This window comes from Vulpes vulpes, chromosome 16 (genome assembly GCF_048418805.1).
Source record: "Vulpes vulpes isolate BD-2025 chromosome 16, VulVul3, whole genome shotgun sequence".
Taxonomy (NCBI): domain Eukaryota; kingdom Metazoa; phylum Chordata; class Mammalia; order Carnivora; family Canidae; genus Vulpes; species Vulpes vulpes.
In genome coordinates, this window is record NC_132795.1 from 94,332,568 (window position 1) to 94,347,638 (window position 15,071).

At 46.0% G+C, this 15,071-nt stretch overlaps 1 protein-coding gene across 4 annotated transcripts in view; it reads left to right on the plus strand.

Moving 5' to 3' along the window:
- The window catches only part of MEIS1 (Meis homeobox 1), a 137,506-nt gene that overhangs the window by 21,310 nt on the left and 101,125 nt on the right, over positions 1 to 15,071 (plus strand). For all 4 annotated transcript variants that reach the window (XM_072741273.1, XM_072741272.1, XM_072741270.1 and 1 more), the window contains one exon: positions 10,958 to 11,069. In XM_072741273.1, the coding sequence (XP_072597374.1) occupies positions 10,958 to 11,069 (112 nt within the window). The remainder of the gene's footprint in view (positions 1 to 10,957; positions 11,070 to 15,071) is intronic.

The following is a 15,071-nucleotide window of genomic DNA, read 5'->3' on the forward strand; positions in this document are numbered from 1 at the left end:
TCCTTGAGCCTCAGTGGCATCGTCTGTAACTCGGGGATGGAGAACCCATCCTATGGAGTGACTGTGACAGCTAATGTGAATGAATGTAGAGCATTCCAAATGGGAAACCTTAGGGACGCCTGGGGGGCTCAGCAGTTGAGCATCTGCCTTTGGCTCAGGTTGTGACCCCGGGGTCCCGGGATCGAGTCCCGCATCAGGCTCCCTGCATGGAGCCTGCTTCTCCCTCCGCCTGTCTCTCTCTCTCTCTCTCTCTCTGTGTCTCTCATGGATAAATAAATAAAGTCTTAAAAAATAAAATAAAATAGGAAACCTTAAATAAAAGGCGCATTAAATGATACCATATTCCCTGGTACTCTGCGCAACCTTCAACAACATGAGTTTGACTTGGGGAGGGGAGACGGGGTGGCTGCTAAGGAGGTGTTATTGTAGAGACCGTCTTACAATCGTGCAGATTCAGGGAAATGTCTTTTTAATTCTTATTAGGAGGGGGTCACGATTATTCTCATCTCCTCCGTGTAGGAGGAGAGCGGACACTCGGTTGTGTGGCTGAGATAGCCCAGGGAGCCACCACACATTCTCTTTCAGATTCAACCTCCAGTGACAGTGTTTGTGCGGATCCTCTGCTAAGTACTTTTCTCCATTTCTGAGTGCAAATGCCTGGTGGCTAGGGGCCAGTTGCTTGCAAGGTCTTAACTCGTGCTCAGGATACAATGTTTTGTGCATTATCAGGGGCTGTTCTTTTTGCCTAGAAAATTTGCGGTTTGAGGTTGTTTTATATAAGACACATTTGCGTTTATTTTATCTTAATTTGTTTGCAGAATGAGGAGCACTGAACACAAAGTTACAGATGTATGGTAGAAACATCGGGAAGCCGGCCGTCTTACAAAAAGGGGTTTTATAACCTCAGGTATATTGGCATATAATTTGCAGATTCTTCTGCCATTTCTCAGTAGAAACGATAGAAAAGAATCTGAATTTCAGCAGAAAGCTCTCAGAGAATAAATAAGGACTATGGTTTGAAATATTTACATACAAATATTTGGAAATACGGTGGTGCCAGTTGGATGAGAGTGTTTGTTTGTTTAAGCATTTTAATTCCGAATTACAGCTCACAGGTATTTCGGGAGTAGAAGTATATACAGTCATTAAAGTCATTTAATATAAGGGTTTACTTTTATTAATTGTATGCCAGCGGAACACAATGGCAGAGGGAAAGGAGAGATTATTGAAACATAAATAAGTATTCTTTTTTTTTTTTTTTACTAAGATTCCTAGTGTAATAAGGCTTTATTGTCTCTTCCGTTCATGAGATTTTTCTCCACAACAAACTGCTTAGTAGAATTTGAACATTCGAATAGTGCAGCCGACTAATTTCTAAACGACTCCTCTGCTCTCCAGCCACGAGGTTTCGGTAAGGCTGGTTGTGATCCCTTGGTAGTAGTTTCCCTCTGGTGGTCATTAGTCTCTCCCCGTGCACTTTTTGGGAGTGTACCCGCCCCACGTAAGAATCTTCCAAGATCACGGTGGGGTCCCCACGAGACGGTGCGGGCCTTGGTTCTCGATGCAGAAAAGCTGGGCAACAGGTCTCAGTGCTGGGTGGATTTCGCGAGGAAAGCTTTGGAATCCTTGGGGGGCATTGTACGCCCGTAGGCCCTCTCCCTCGGCCTTGTCGGTTGGTTGTTCGTGGCGTGGATGAATTAATTCCACTCTGCAGGTTGGTAAGGAGCGGCCTGAGAGTGTCGGAGTTGAGCCCTAAAAGATGGCAAAGGCTGCAAAAGTAAGATCCTAAGGGGCACGAGGAAGGTGGCCCATCGCGCCGGGTCCGGCCTCCTAAGGCCGCTGCCCTCGCACCTGCCGCCGCCACCAGGCCCGGAGCCCGGGGAGGGGGCAGCTGGGCACCGACGCCCCCTGGCAGGACAGCAGGCAAAGCGTTCAAGGGCTGGTACACTTTAAAGATGCCTCTGACTGCCAGACTGCTTTAGATCTCATTACAGCATAATTAGGGACATTAAAGTTAGTTCCTTTCCACGTCCTTTGGCCTTCTTTCCTCATGGGCACGAGGATGAGGAAGTGGGTGCAGGTTGCCGTGTGCAGGGCAGTAGTGAGTGTGCACTTGTGCATCTCCCCACGTCTGACCCTGAGGCTTCGGGGATTCCTGGAGCTCATGCAATCACCTGATACAAAACTTTTCATTTAAAGGTGAAATTACTCCTCGGAGAGTTTTCACCAAAGGCAAAAAAGCACAAAAATTCTTCTCCTCCTCTCTCCATGCCTCATTACACAGAAATAGAGGATTCAGTGTTTGAAAAATTATCATTTTTGTCAGTTTTATTTGTGGTACGTGAGAAGTGGGAAATCTGGGACCCAGTTTAACAGACGCTGTCTCTTGTACCATATACCTAGACACCCAGGTGTATATGCACGTGTCTGTGTATTTCGGGCAATGCATCACAGTTGCTAGGTTTTAGGGTTTTAGAAATCGACCTTATTTGATGCCGAATCAGACACCCTTCTGCTATGAGGGAAGACGCCGGCTGGCCCCAGCGTGGTGAGCACCATAACTAAGGGATAATTGGGTAATCGCCGAGATGCGTTCCTAGATTAAAAGTTCACAATGGAAATATGGAAGGGCTGGGAGAGGCAGTGTGGTGTCTTGGTGAGAGCCGCGGATTCTGAGTGGGGATGCTGGATTTCCATTGTTTCACCCCTAATTTGCCATCTGCCCTGAGTCACCAAAAATCAGCCATCGGGCCTCCGTTAAGTGGGTTAGCAATAAGCACCTCTTATCGCGGCGTTCAACAGGGGCTCAAGCAGAACCTGGCAGGCCTGCACGCTTGGCAGAGGAGAAGGCGTGGCGGGCGGGGAGAGGGAAGGAAATGCGAAGGAGGAGGAGAGTCCAGGGAGAAAGTCGGAAGAAGTGTGCGAGGGAGATAACCTTGTGAGGAGTGGGCCACCCTGGGGGACACCTCAGGCCACCGCCAGGCTTCCCCCGGCACAGCACCCGCCTCCCCGACTTTATCATCTTTCAGCAGGCCGGAGCGTGGACTTAGGAGAGGCTTCGCTTCCAGAACCACTCTCAAGCACATCTTCACGCGGCCCCTGAATCCACGGCCTGTGTGCACACTCAAGTATTAATCTGTGAGCTTCTGGTATTTAAACATATCTAAAAGCTTAAAGGGTAAGAGGACAGTTTCACTGTGTTAAAACAAAACACGCTGCCCAAACTTGTCATGCTTAAGTGAATTTGCTTAATGATTTCCAGGGATTTTTTTTTTTTTTTTTTTTAGAAATCTGTGTAAAGAATTTTATACTTTTATTCCGAATGACCTGAATTGGAAGCTGGATAGACGCAGCCTCAGAGGAGTATGTCTTGAGAAGGAACAGGTTTTACCCAGGGCTCTAGCAAGGCATAGGTGCTTCTTGGTGGTTGAATGAGCCCAGTGCTTATCCTGTAGGCTGAGGTTGTCAGGCAGATGCAAGTGGGGGCCACCGCGATTTTTAAATAGGGCTTTTAGCCTGTCAGACTCTGAGCAACTCATAAATAAAGCGATCCCAGGACTGCCAACTTCTCAGCTCCAGGGACGTGCTGGTAAACCTGTATCCCCTTCTGCAGCAGTCCCCGAACCCCTTCCCTCCTCCTCTCTCCGTGTACGGATCCCTCTGGTTCCTTTTTCTCCCAGATGGCATCGTTGAGTGGGGGACATATAAGGCCTGGTTTCTGCTGAAGTTCTGCACCTCTCAGGGTCCTGAGAGACACTGCTGAGACAGACGTGCGGAGTCAAGGGGAGGGGACGCGTCCCGCGTGGCCGCCAGGGAGCCCCCCCTGCCGTGGCTCCTGGACAGGCACAGGCCTGCGAGTGCAGGTGCCAGTGCGGACAGTGCAGGCGCGGGAACGTGAGTGCGGGTGCGCAGGAGCGCGGGGCACACGGGTGCGCTCTGCCCGTGGACTGGCGACTCCCCTGGTCTGGAGGGACTGGCATTGTTTCCTTTGGGAGCCAAGCCAGCTCTTGCAGGCCACTAGAGATCATTTGCTAAAGAGACCCTGGTGGTTTGAAAAAAAAAAAAAAGGTGAATGCACTTCCCAGAGAGAAAGCACCTGCAGATAGGTGCAGACCAACTTCACCTTTGGAGCCCCGTGATGATTTACTTCATCAGTTTCTGCATAGCTGCTAGCTGACCTCTTCGGAGTCGAGATCACCGGGCTCTCATTATCTATACCTTTTTGACTGGGACTGGTAGGGTAGAAATTTTGAAGAATGAAACCCCACTATTTTTGGTCCGGGGGAAAAAGATGATTCTGACATCATACTGATGTGATAAACGACCAACTGAGAAGATATGTCAAAGTACTTTGTATACTGCAGCGTGATTTATAAATATTAGGCATCAAATTAAACTTGATGGGGTGGGGAGGAGCAAACCACCTGTAAAATCATGTTATTTGAAGGTGAAAATAAGATCAGTGTGCATTCCCTGAGCACACAGCAGCTGGGAGATAGCCCAAGGCATACTCAGGTGAGCTGTTCTTTCCAGGGGGTCTATAAAATGAATACACCTGTATGTAGATATTTCAGGTTGGACCAGGTCAACCTATGTCATTACATTAAAAGCGTTCGTAGCTGTCATTTATTGAGTGCTTGCTGCATGCCTGGAAGTATACATGTTGTGCCTACAGAGGGTCATTATTATTATTATTTTTTTAAATTGAGATGTGATTGATAAAGGAGCCTTTTTTGGTCCCCATTTATGGATTAGGATATCAAGAGTTAGGGAGGATGTGACTTGCCTAAAGCCGTGTAAGTGGTGCAACCAGATTTCAGGTGGGATATGGCTACCTTCAAATTTCCTTTCTTTTGACTGTGTTATACTGCAACTGAGTATGTATATATATATATGTATATATATATATGATTTTATAGATATAGAAATATGAATATACGTATAAATGTCAATTGTATATGAACATATACTTATATATAAATATATATGATATATATAAATATATATGTGTATGTATATATATGTACACACACACACACACACATATATATATATAAAAAGATTTTAGTTCATTGAGAGAAAGAGCAGAAGGGAGGGGCAGAGGGAGAGGGAGAGAGAGAATCACAAGCAGACTCCACACCAAGCAGGGAGCCCAACTCAGGGATTGATCCCACAACCCTGGAATCATGACCTGAGCCAAAATTGAGTTGAACACTTAACCAACTGAGCCACCCAGGCACCCCTAACCCCTAGTATATTTGTATATATGTATATACATATATATATATACACATATATATACATACACACATCACTATATATATATGTATATATACGTATGTGTGTGTGTTTGTGTGAATGCAGGTGCATGAAATCTTTTTAAATTGTGCAAATCATTTTTCAGATTTTTTTTGGTCCTATATTTAGGTCCTTATATTTAGGTCCTATATTTAGGACCCTATCTCCTATATTTAATATAGGAGATCACAGTATCACATGACAATTTAACACAAGGGTCCTTTACATATCACTTAAGTCATCCATTTGTTCGTTCAGAAATATATCTGTATTTAATGTGTTGTAGACACTTTCCTGGGACGGAGGGTGTAAGGATGAATGAGATAAAGTTCAGGACTTCAAAACATTCATAGTGTAGAATTCTACAGGACACCACAAAACAAGATGGGGGTGAAATGATAGAAGTGGGCATGAGGTGCTGTTCGTGCTCAGGGGAGAGGAACCGCACTCATCCTGGGGGAAGTGTGTGTGTGTATCAGGGAAGGCTTTCTGAGGGAGGTGTTAGCTGAGCTGAAACTTAATTAGCAAGTAGGGAGTAATTAGGGGCTGGGGCCAGGCCGAGTGATGGTGGTGGTGGTGGGGGGCGCGAGGATGATTGGCCTGAAGGGACAAGCAGAACGTATCTGCCAGAAACCACTTCCTGGAGTACAAGGAGCAGTTGAGGAACGGTCCTCAGGAGGTGGACCATGAGGGCTCGCTATATGAGGGCCAAGGGCCCCAGACTGTAGTATTCTGTAGGCAATAGGGAGCCGTTCATTCATTTAACAAACATTTCCTGAGTGCCAGCCACGTGCCGGGCACTGAGCTTGATAGGCAAGATGCAATGACAAGCAACAATGACCAGTTCCTGTCCTCATTTCTAGTGGAATTGAACTGAGAAGTGATTTGACTGAACTCTTTAGAGCTGGGAGGGACTGAACAAGACCAGCAATCAGAAAGGTGAAAAATGAGAGATCTATTTGTGAACTATTTAGGGGTAAAAGTGAACGAGACTTGATGACTGATTGAATGTGGCAGTGGGGAAGTAGAGAGGTGTCATGGATGATCCTCAGGCTTATGCCATGGATGGATGGCGTCATGCCAACTAGGATCAATAACAAAGAAGAACGGGTAGGATGTTGGTCGAGAGAGGAAGAATTTAGCTATGGACTTGTTGAGTGAGATGAACATATTCGCATGGAGGTGGTTTAGTAGGTGGTTGGGCATGCAAGTCTAAAGACCAAAGAAGAGATCCAGAGACACAGATTTAGAGGCATGTGGGTGAGAACTCAAATCACAGTAGTGAAAGGAATTGTCTAAAGAAAACATGAAAGGTGATATGAGGACCAGAAGTTATGCCTCAAATTAAGGCCTAGATAGAAAAAGAATGGGAAAGCTCTAGGGAGGAAAAGTTACCAATGGATAGCTTTATCCGTGGGGAAGGATAGTGTGGGAAGTCGCAGTTCATCTGTTGGAATATTGGTGGGATGGTAAATGATGAGCGGTTCAGCTTAGTTCCCTAAGCCGTGACCGAGTGCTTAGCATGCACCATACATTGTGCCGAGCCAGGAAAGAACAAGATAGAGAAGATCCAGGTATTATCCTTGCCCTGGAGGAGCCTGTGGTCAAGGAGGTCACTGCCTCTATCTGACTACCAGATACCAGTATAATTGCCTTATAAATAAAAAATACCACTCAATGAATCTTAGCATAGCATCATTTAAAAAACTCCTTATTTTCAAGCATTCTTAAGAAATGATAGAAGGCATGAGAGTGTTCAGCCATTGAAGAGAGAAAACATGGGGGAGAATCATTGGTTTGCTCCACATATTTATTTATTTTAAAGATTTTTTTTTTTTATTCATGGGAGACATAGAGAGAGAAGCAGAGACACAGGCAGAGGGAGAAGCAGGGAGCCTGATGTGGGACTTGATTCCACGACCCCAGGATCACGACCTGAGCCGAAGGCAGATGCTCAACCACTGAGCCACCCAGGCGTCCCCCACATATTTAAAGGGCTCCTCAACTAGACAAAGTGTGAATGGAAATTAGATGGAAATGAAACTGGTTTGTATGCTGCATATTTATATATTGACCAGGAACTTTCTGATGATGCGATGACTCTAACTGGCCACCTCCATTTATTCAAAAGCAATAAGGTCTGGAGGACCACTGGCTCTCGATGTCAGGTGAAAGTGTTGGCCCCACGATCATGAAGGTCGCTCTAGCCCTAGCTCTTCCACCTGGCCCTGTGTCTGCTACAGCAGTGATCCTCAGTCTTTTAAAGAATCACATGCCCCTTTGACAATCTGATGAAAAGTCGTGGACACTCTCCCCGGGGGAGAAGAATGCAAGTGTGTCCATAAACACAATTATTGCTAAGACAAGACCCTCCCTCCCCACAACCCCCACCCCCACCCCAACATGCACCGAAGTCTTTAGGAGGTCTCCGGACTTTGGGTTAGGACCTCTTGTCCTAATGGATCTCCAGTAGATGAGAACATAGGCGTCGCTTTCTCTGAAATTATGTACGTTGAAGAAAAAAGCCTCTCGGGGCCCTAATTTAGAACCGTGACTACGGTTTGCCATACATCTAATGCAATGCATCATTGATTTTATTCTGTCAACCTCACTTTACAAGTGGCCCCAAGCAACTCACAACTTCGCAGATATATGTACATAATCGTATGCACATATTTTATTTTAAAAATAATGATGACGCTGTTTGGTGTAACCACTGAGAGTCACAGAGATATACGTTACTGTAGCTGAGATTCTTGAGTAGATGGATTTTGGGGGAGCTCTTTCTGATTAGGGCTGCCTTACATATTTATGCCAGAAGGGTTCGCGAGCTATTTCTGAGACTTAGACTTTAATCATGCTTAATGAACTGAACTAAACATAATTCTTGTTCTGTTTTGGTAACCTTGTGGATTTCTCCTGATGCTCAGTTTTGTATGACTCTACCGTTCTTGAAATGCTAATACCCGAAATGCTAATTCAAGAGAGGACCACAAAAGTTAGCTCTCATGCCGGAGGAGGGCATTCAGGAACCACAGGCCCCTCTGGACTGACTGAGCGAGGCCATGAGACGAGTGAGATTAGGTGGGAAAATACTGGCTCCCACCTTCGGGGAACACACAAATTTAAACATATAGGTTGCACAAAATTTGGATAAACTGAGGTGGAATCCAACATTTCTTGCATGAATGCCTGTATAATGTGGCGATAGCTGTGAGAAAAGAGGAGCCCGGCATCTAAGACCCAACACAATGAAAATGCAATGAATCGGAATGCCTCACAGATCATAGCGGAATCAGAATTTCCAGCAAGGAAAATCTTTTCATGGTGAATTAAGTGGTGGATGAAGAAAAATGGTGATGAAAAAAGGTAGGCACAGATCACAAACACTGGGCTCAAGGCTCACTGCTGAAGATTTAAGAACCTTAGCTAAAGCTATGCAGAATAGAATGTGGAAAATTGAATTTACTAAACAATTAAGCATTGAATTAATCTACATCCTGCACAGTAGAAAAGTGGGGGAGGGAGCAGAGCGGAGCTGAATAAATCAGTGGAGCTCATTAAAAGATAGTGAATATATCAGGTCTGTGGTAGCATAAAGGAGGACAGTTTCCTGTATAACACGGAATGATTCTTGGGTTCTAAGTCACCTTTCTGGAGTCCCCAGTCTTAATCAGATTAACCAACATGCCTCTGATGAGGTTCTTCTGTCGCCCTGTATTTTAGCTTGTTATCGGTAGCTTTTCTATTAATTACGAGTCAGATCGCCAGTCAACACTGGTAGTGAGGGACCACATAAATAAAATGAGAGAGCCCAGGAGATGTCACTCGCAGGATCTCATGCATCGTGAAACTCCCGCGGGTTCCTGCAGCCTCCCACATGCCTTGCCGGTCTTTTGTTCAATTACAGTTAATGCAATACTTTGCCATTTTCTCCTTCTAATTATATTTTCAAGTGGGATTTGTAGCACAGAGAAAAACATCCTTTTACATGTCGAGGCACCTGGGTTTTGTGCCTGGCATTGTCTGTCCCCTGGGTGCTGTACCATTCTTTCTGCAGAGCTCTGAATAAACAAGTCCCCCTTTTAGAGCTGCAGTTGGACAAACTGAAAATTATGCGTTAACTGTTTGCATTCTGAGCAGGTGTTCCCGATCACGTCCCCCAGCGTTCTCCTGACGGGCCGCCGAATGCGTGTCTGTCTGTCGGAAAGCCCTTCTCTCCCAGCTCTCGGGTCTTTTAGGCGCAGCCTCCACGGGTCCATCAGCACCGTTTCTGAGACCGTGCGTGGAACGGTTGAGTCCAACCTTGCGACTGGTGGATCTTTCTGCGACTTTATTTGATTTGGGGGCCGGGGAGCGGTGGAGGGGGGGGCCGCGTCAATCTTCTGGCCCAGTTGGGTGGCAGGCAAGCATCCTTTTCGGGGACAGGGAGTCTTCCCTGGATCCCTCTACAGCAGGCCTCTTGGGTGGGATCTTCCCTCTTCTCTCCCCCTGGGTGTCAGGAACATTCTATCTCAGCCTCTCTTATCTTCTCTGGGACCGAAGACACCTCTCAAGGCATAAGCAAAGCTCACTTTGATTTTGCGCGGCACGTTTAAATCGACGCGGGCTCGGGGGGTGGGGGGTGGCCCGTAAACTTTCCTAGGACAACAGTCCCGAACCGTGACGCCCTAGGGCTGAAACGACACAGACGTATTTTACAGGCAAGCTCACCCTGCCTTTGCCCCCTGATAATCTTGAAGACAAATCCCGCTTCCCAGCCAAGAACCAGCTTTCTCTTCTGCATCGTTCCTACTGTGCAGGATGACCAGTGACTCATCAGGCTGTTTCTGAAAGCTAGCACTAAAAGCTAATTAAAATCTTTTCTGGTGATAAAGGGAGATTTGGGAGAAGTGTTGCCATGATTGTTTTCCCCAAGAATTTAATTTACTGCCAATTTTTTCCTATCTGAATGTTACTTTCAAATGCACCCAGTGATAAGAAGCAACATCTGTTTTCCGTTCAATAGTACAAGGAGGCTCGGCATGGGGCTGAGTGTACACAGTCCATGTGAATCTATTGTTATTCTCATTCCTTTTTTGTCCCCGTGCCCGGTCCATTTGCCATGTACCATCCGGCAAACAGCTGACACATACTAGCTATTATGGACCTCGGCCTAATTGTGAGGTCTTCAAAGCTTTGCCATGTTTGTCTTCCAGGATGAATCAGAGGCCTCTAGAAACCACAGTGCGATAGACCATTGCTCTCCGTTTGCATTTTCAGGGTAGTAGCAGACTGTCGTGCCAGAGGGTTGGTTGGTGTTAAAAATACAGTCAGGATCCAGTGGCAGCAGCCCCCGCCCCCGCCCCCGGCCCCGGCCCCAGCCCCGGCCCCGGCCCCGGCCCCCTTCTCTGCCTGGAATGTTTCTGTTTTCCTTGGTAAGAAAGCGCTTGCTCACGGAGTAACTATTCGTCGATGCTCTTTTAGCCCAGAAGCAGAAATCGGCCCGTGTTACAGGTGCCAGCGTAGCTCCGAGCTGGCACCGTTCGTGAAGGGGGACGGGGGAGATGGCCCGGCCGTCCCTGGCAGCCTCCGGGGGCTTTGTCACTGCCTGACGGGATCCCACCGGACCACTGTTAACCGACCACTCCGTTTGGATTTCTGATTTGTGCCCCCGCAGCCCTCTTGGAACAGAGATCACGATGACACGGCATCCACTCGTTCCGGAGGAACCCCGGGCCCTTCCAGCGGTGGCCACACATCACACAGTGGAGATAACAGCAGTGAGCAAGGTAGGAGAGGAGTTCTCACTCTCTTTTGCTACTCGTTTCATTTTTAAGGGTTGAAAAGTCCGAAATGTCCACTTAGCTACCATTTGTACACGTTTTCCTAGAACATCAACCCCTCCCAGTACGGGAATCAGCTTATCTTATTTTGTTCTCTGGGCCCTTTCTTCTTCTCTGCCATTCCAGCTGCCCAGCTGCCTGTCACCCGGCCACCTCCCTAAAAACAGGGTGGCTGAGTTGGCTGAGGACAAGACTAGGGTAGATGGGAAGTTCAAACGTGCGGAAATAGTCTGCCACCAATGGCCTGCGATACAAATAAAGATACAAATTGTTATTACTCGCCCTTAGAGCCTTTCAAGAGATGGTGAAGAAACATCTTCCAAGATTCCAAGTCAATGGCGTCTTCAGACGCTTCGAAGGCAGTGGGCCTTTTAGGGGCACACATCGGGCTCCCCCCTCCGTTGGGTTGAAGCAATTTTCCCGGGTTTACTTACCCGAATCTCTTGAGCATTCGACTTTACTGCAAAGTCAGACTCTAGGCAATTAGAAGAAAATGAGAAGAAGCCAGATCAGTGTAGCTCATCTCGTTCCTTGAATGCACACGCCTGTGCGTGTAGTTGGGTGTCCGTGGGTGTGCATGCCTGACCGTGACTAGTAGGAAATAAAGTTTTAACGTAAAGTTAATCTTCTGCAAAAAAAAAAAAAAAAAAAAAAAGGTGAATGAGTATTCAGATGCCTTGTACTGGCTTCCGTGAGACCTGCTGCAGTGGAATTGTGTGTTCAGTCAGTGCAAGCTAAAGCTTAAGAGAGAATTCTCTATCTGAAGATAAAAAGACGGCTTTATTGAGGTTGACTCTGAGCCCACAGTAGGTGCCTACTTTAAAATCTGGTTTGATGATTATGTTTCATCGGAGTGCCGTTAGCAAAAGAATTTTGTTTTCTCACAGACATTGGGCTGTACCCATTAGAACTGCAAAGTCTAAAATGAATCTGACATAATTCATTCGAAAACAAAACCAGGAAGGTTCCTTTCTTTTTTTTTTTTTCTCTCTTTTTTTTTTTTTCTTTTCTTTTTATGGCACATGTATGCTCTCTGGACTGGGAATTACTTCTCCACACATAATTTTAAGCATTTGAGATATAGTATTGTTCAAAGAAAAGTTGCTGACTTCACCACAATTGTAAGCGTAGTGAAAATGGAGCCCAGGATAGTAAACCAGTTCAGAGCTGAGGCAGAAACATGTAACCTCTGACCTCTGACTTTTACTGGAAAATGATATGCAGCATAAGAATCCATGGGGCCTTTTTTCTTTCAAGTGTGTGTGTGCATGTGTGTGTGTGTGTGTGTGATGGTGTTGCTGCTCACGGGGCCGTCGTGAAGATGAGGTCGGCACTTTCAATATGAAGCCCTATTCTCAGCTCATTCCATGAGTTTTCAGAAAGGCGTAAGTGGAGTCTAAATTCTTCTTTGGACACTTCAGAATTGGCACATGAGGTCGTAGCCTCTTGTTTTGTTTGTTTTTCATTTTTTGCTCTACAAGATAGACACCCACACCCACACCCATATACATCTCTGTCTAGGAACAGGTGGGTGGTTTAGCTGCTGCTATGAAGGCTTGCAAACTGCTGAAGTGTCCTCGAATTTAAAATTGTAGCATATAGGGACGCCCGGGTGGCTCGGTGATTGGGCGTCTGCCTTCAGCCCAGGGTATGACCCCGGGGTCCTGGGATCGAGTCCCACGTCGGGCTCCCTGCATGGAGCCTGCTTCTCTCCCTCTGCCTGTGTCTCTCATGAATAAATAAATACATCTTAAAAAAAAAATCGTAGCATATATGCTTTCTCAAAGATAATCTGATAAAAGGATTTTGAGGAGGCAAAGGCCCTGTCCCAGCTCTTCCCCAGTGACATGTCACAACAAGGAATTAGGAATTTTGCATGTTTCCTTTTCCTTCAACAAGTGTTCTGTAAAGGCCAATGTAATGATGAATTTCATTGTAAGCCGGAGACGTCTCTCTCTCACACTACCTGAGCTTTCGACTTACCTCGGTTCTCTTTATATTTTTTCACATAAGACCACCCCCTATTCTGCGTCTTAAGAGTCTTCACGTAAGCGGTATCATTTGACGGCGCTCCGGTGGGCCTTTCTACAACGACCCTCGTGGGCCCCGCGCTTCATCCCTTGCTAACTGCAGGATGATGCGTCCCAGGGTCATCGCCACTCCTTCTCTGCATTTCCATGCCGCCCACGACCCTTCTAAACCTCTTCTTATCCCTGAGACCTGTGGGGCTGGGTCTTTGTGCAGCCTTCGGATTAGCTGCGCACGGTAGCTTTTCCATGTTTGCCCTGGCAGCCGTAGACGCGTGAGCTGTGCCAGCATTTGGCCCGTAGTGCATGTCCTAAATAGTTATTTACACAGTTTGAGTCCATTTTAGTCAACTGGGTAAATAACAGCCCTCTTCAAAAGATTTATAAATCCATAAATATGTCTTTATACATACCCAATAGACAGAAATAACTCAATCTGTCAAGAATATATCCAAAGAGGTGTTTCCCCCACAGGCTGGAGTAATACATATTTTAAAACTTTCTCTACTGTATTATTTGTACTTGTGTTTCTTTTTCCTCATTCCTTTTCATTTTTCACCACTTCATTATGGCACCTGTGGCACCAAAAAAAAAAAAAAAAAAAAAAAGGGAAAGAAAGAAAGAAAGAGAGAAACCTGTAGGCTCTAGTCTTCAGTTAAATAACCTTATCTGGACAAGACGTAGGCATACGACAGGCTGTATCTCAACTGAGTCCTGTCCTTTTGGACTTCCAAAGTAAAAATAAATAAACACATACATTAAATAAGTCATTCAGGAAATTCGTAATGTTCTGACAGATTTCAAAATACAGTGACAATTCCTAGTTAGCCTTCCAGCAATTTGGGGGATTTTGAGTGCCTGATGACTTGCCAAGTTAGCGGCCCTTGCGACTGATGGAATAGTTTTAGTCCAAACTTTTACCTAAGCATAAGAAAATAAAACAGAAAGTCCAATGCTGGGCATTTTAAAAGAGCATATGTAAGATATATAATCAAGAAGACCCTAAAGATGATTACTCTTCAGAGATTTAATGTTTATTCACGAGGTACATCACACATCTTTCCCCCAACTCAAATTGTTTATCACGGGAACTCTTCCTGTGGCATCTACTTTTCATTTGATTTAACACTTGTGGCCCTTTGCCGGAAATTGAGTCTTTAATAGTGAGGCTCCTTTATAAAGCTGGCATTTGGAAGGAAGGCCAGACATCTGTATTTGGTGGTGGTGGTGGGGGTTCTGCTGCTGTTGCTATGGCATCGGTTTTGTGTACACCTTAACTTCCTCAAAGCACTCCCAAAGATAGGAGGTTGAATTTTGATTTTTATCCCTATCATTTGCCCCCTTTCCCATTTCAGAAGGGAAAAAAGTAAAGCTCAGAAATGTGGAAGTAACTGTCAGACTCAGCCTTAGGATCTTGTCTCTTGGCCTTGCTTTGTAAGTCCTGTAGGATGGGGACCCCAGGCCTTGCTTTGTAAGTCCTGTAGGATGGGGACCCCAGGCCGCGTCTCGTAAATAAGATGGGGTGCACATCGGCAGATACGCGACTCTCTCACGTCTTTTCTGTCCCACCGTGGGCAGCTGCCCTGCTGACCACAGTCAGGGCCTCCTCTAGGAAGCGCGTGGTCTGGAGCAGGAGAACACCACGCCCACCTGGTGCCTTTGCCCCACTGAATTTGAACTCTTTCCCGGGAGGCCTGTTGCAGTCACTCTACAACTCGCAAGCAGCTTTAGCCGTGACTGACCACATTTTGCATTTGGGCATGCCTTCCTTTTTTTTTTTTTTTTTTTTTTGGTTCAAAGTCAAGAGAGATGAGTATATGATAGTAATAAAAGAATCCAGTAACATATTAAGGGGTGTCAGCGTAGGCATGTCCATCTCTCACTTTGTAAAGGAGATCACAGAGGTTCAGAGAGGCTGGGA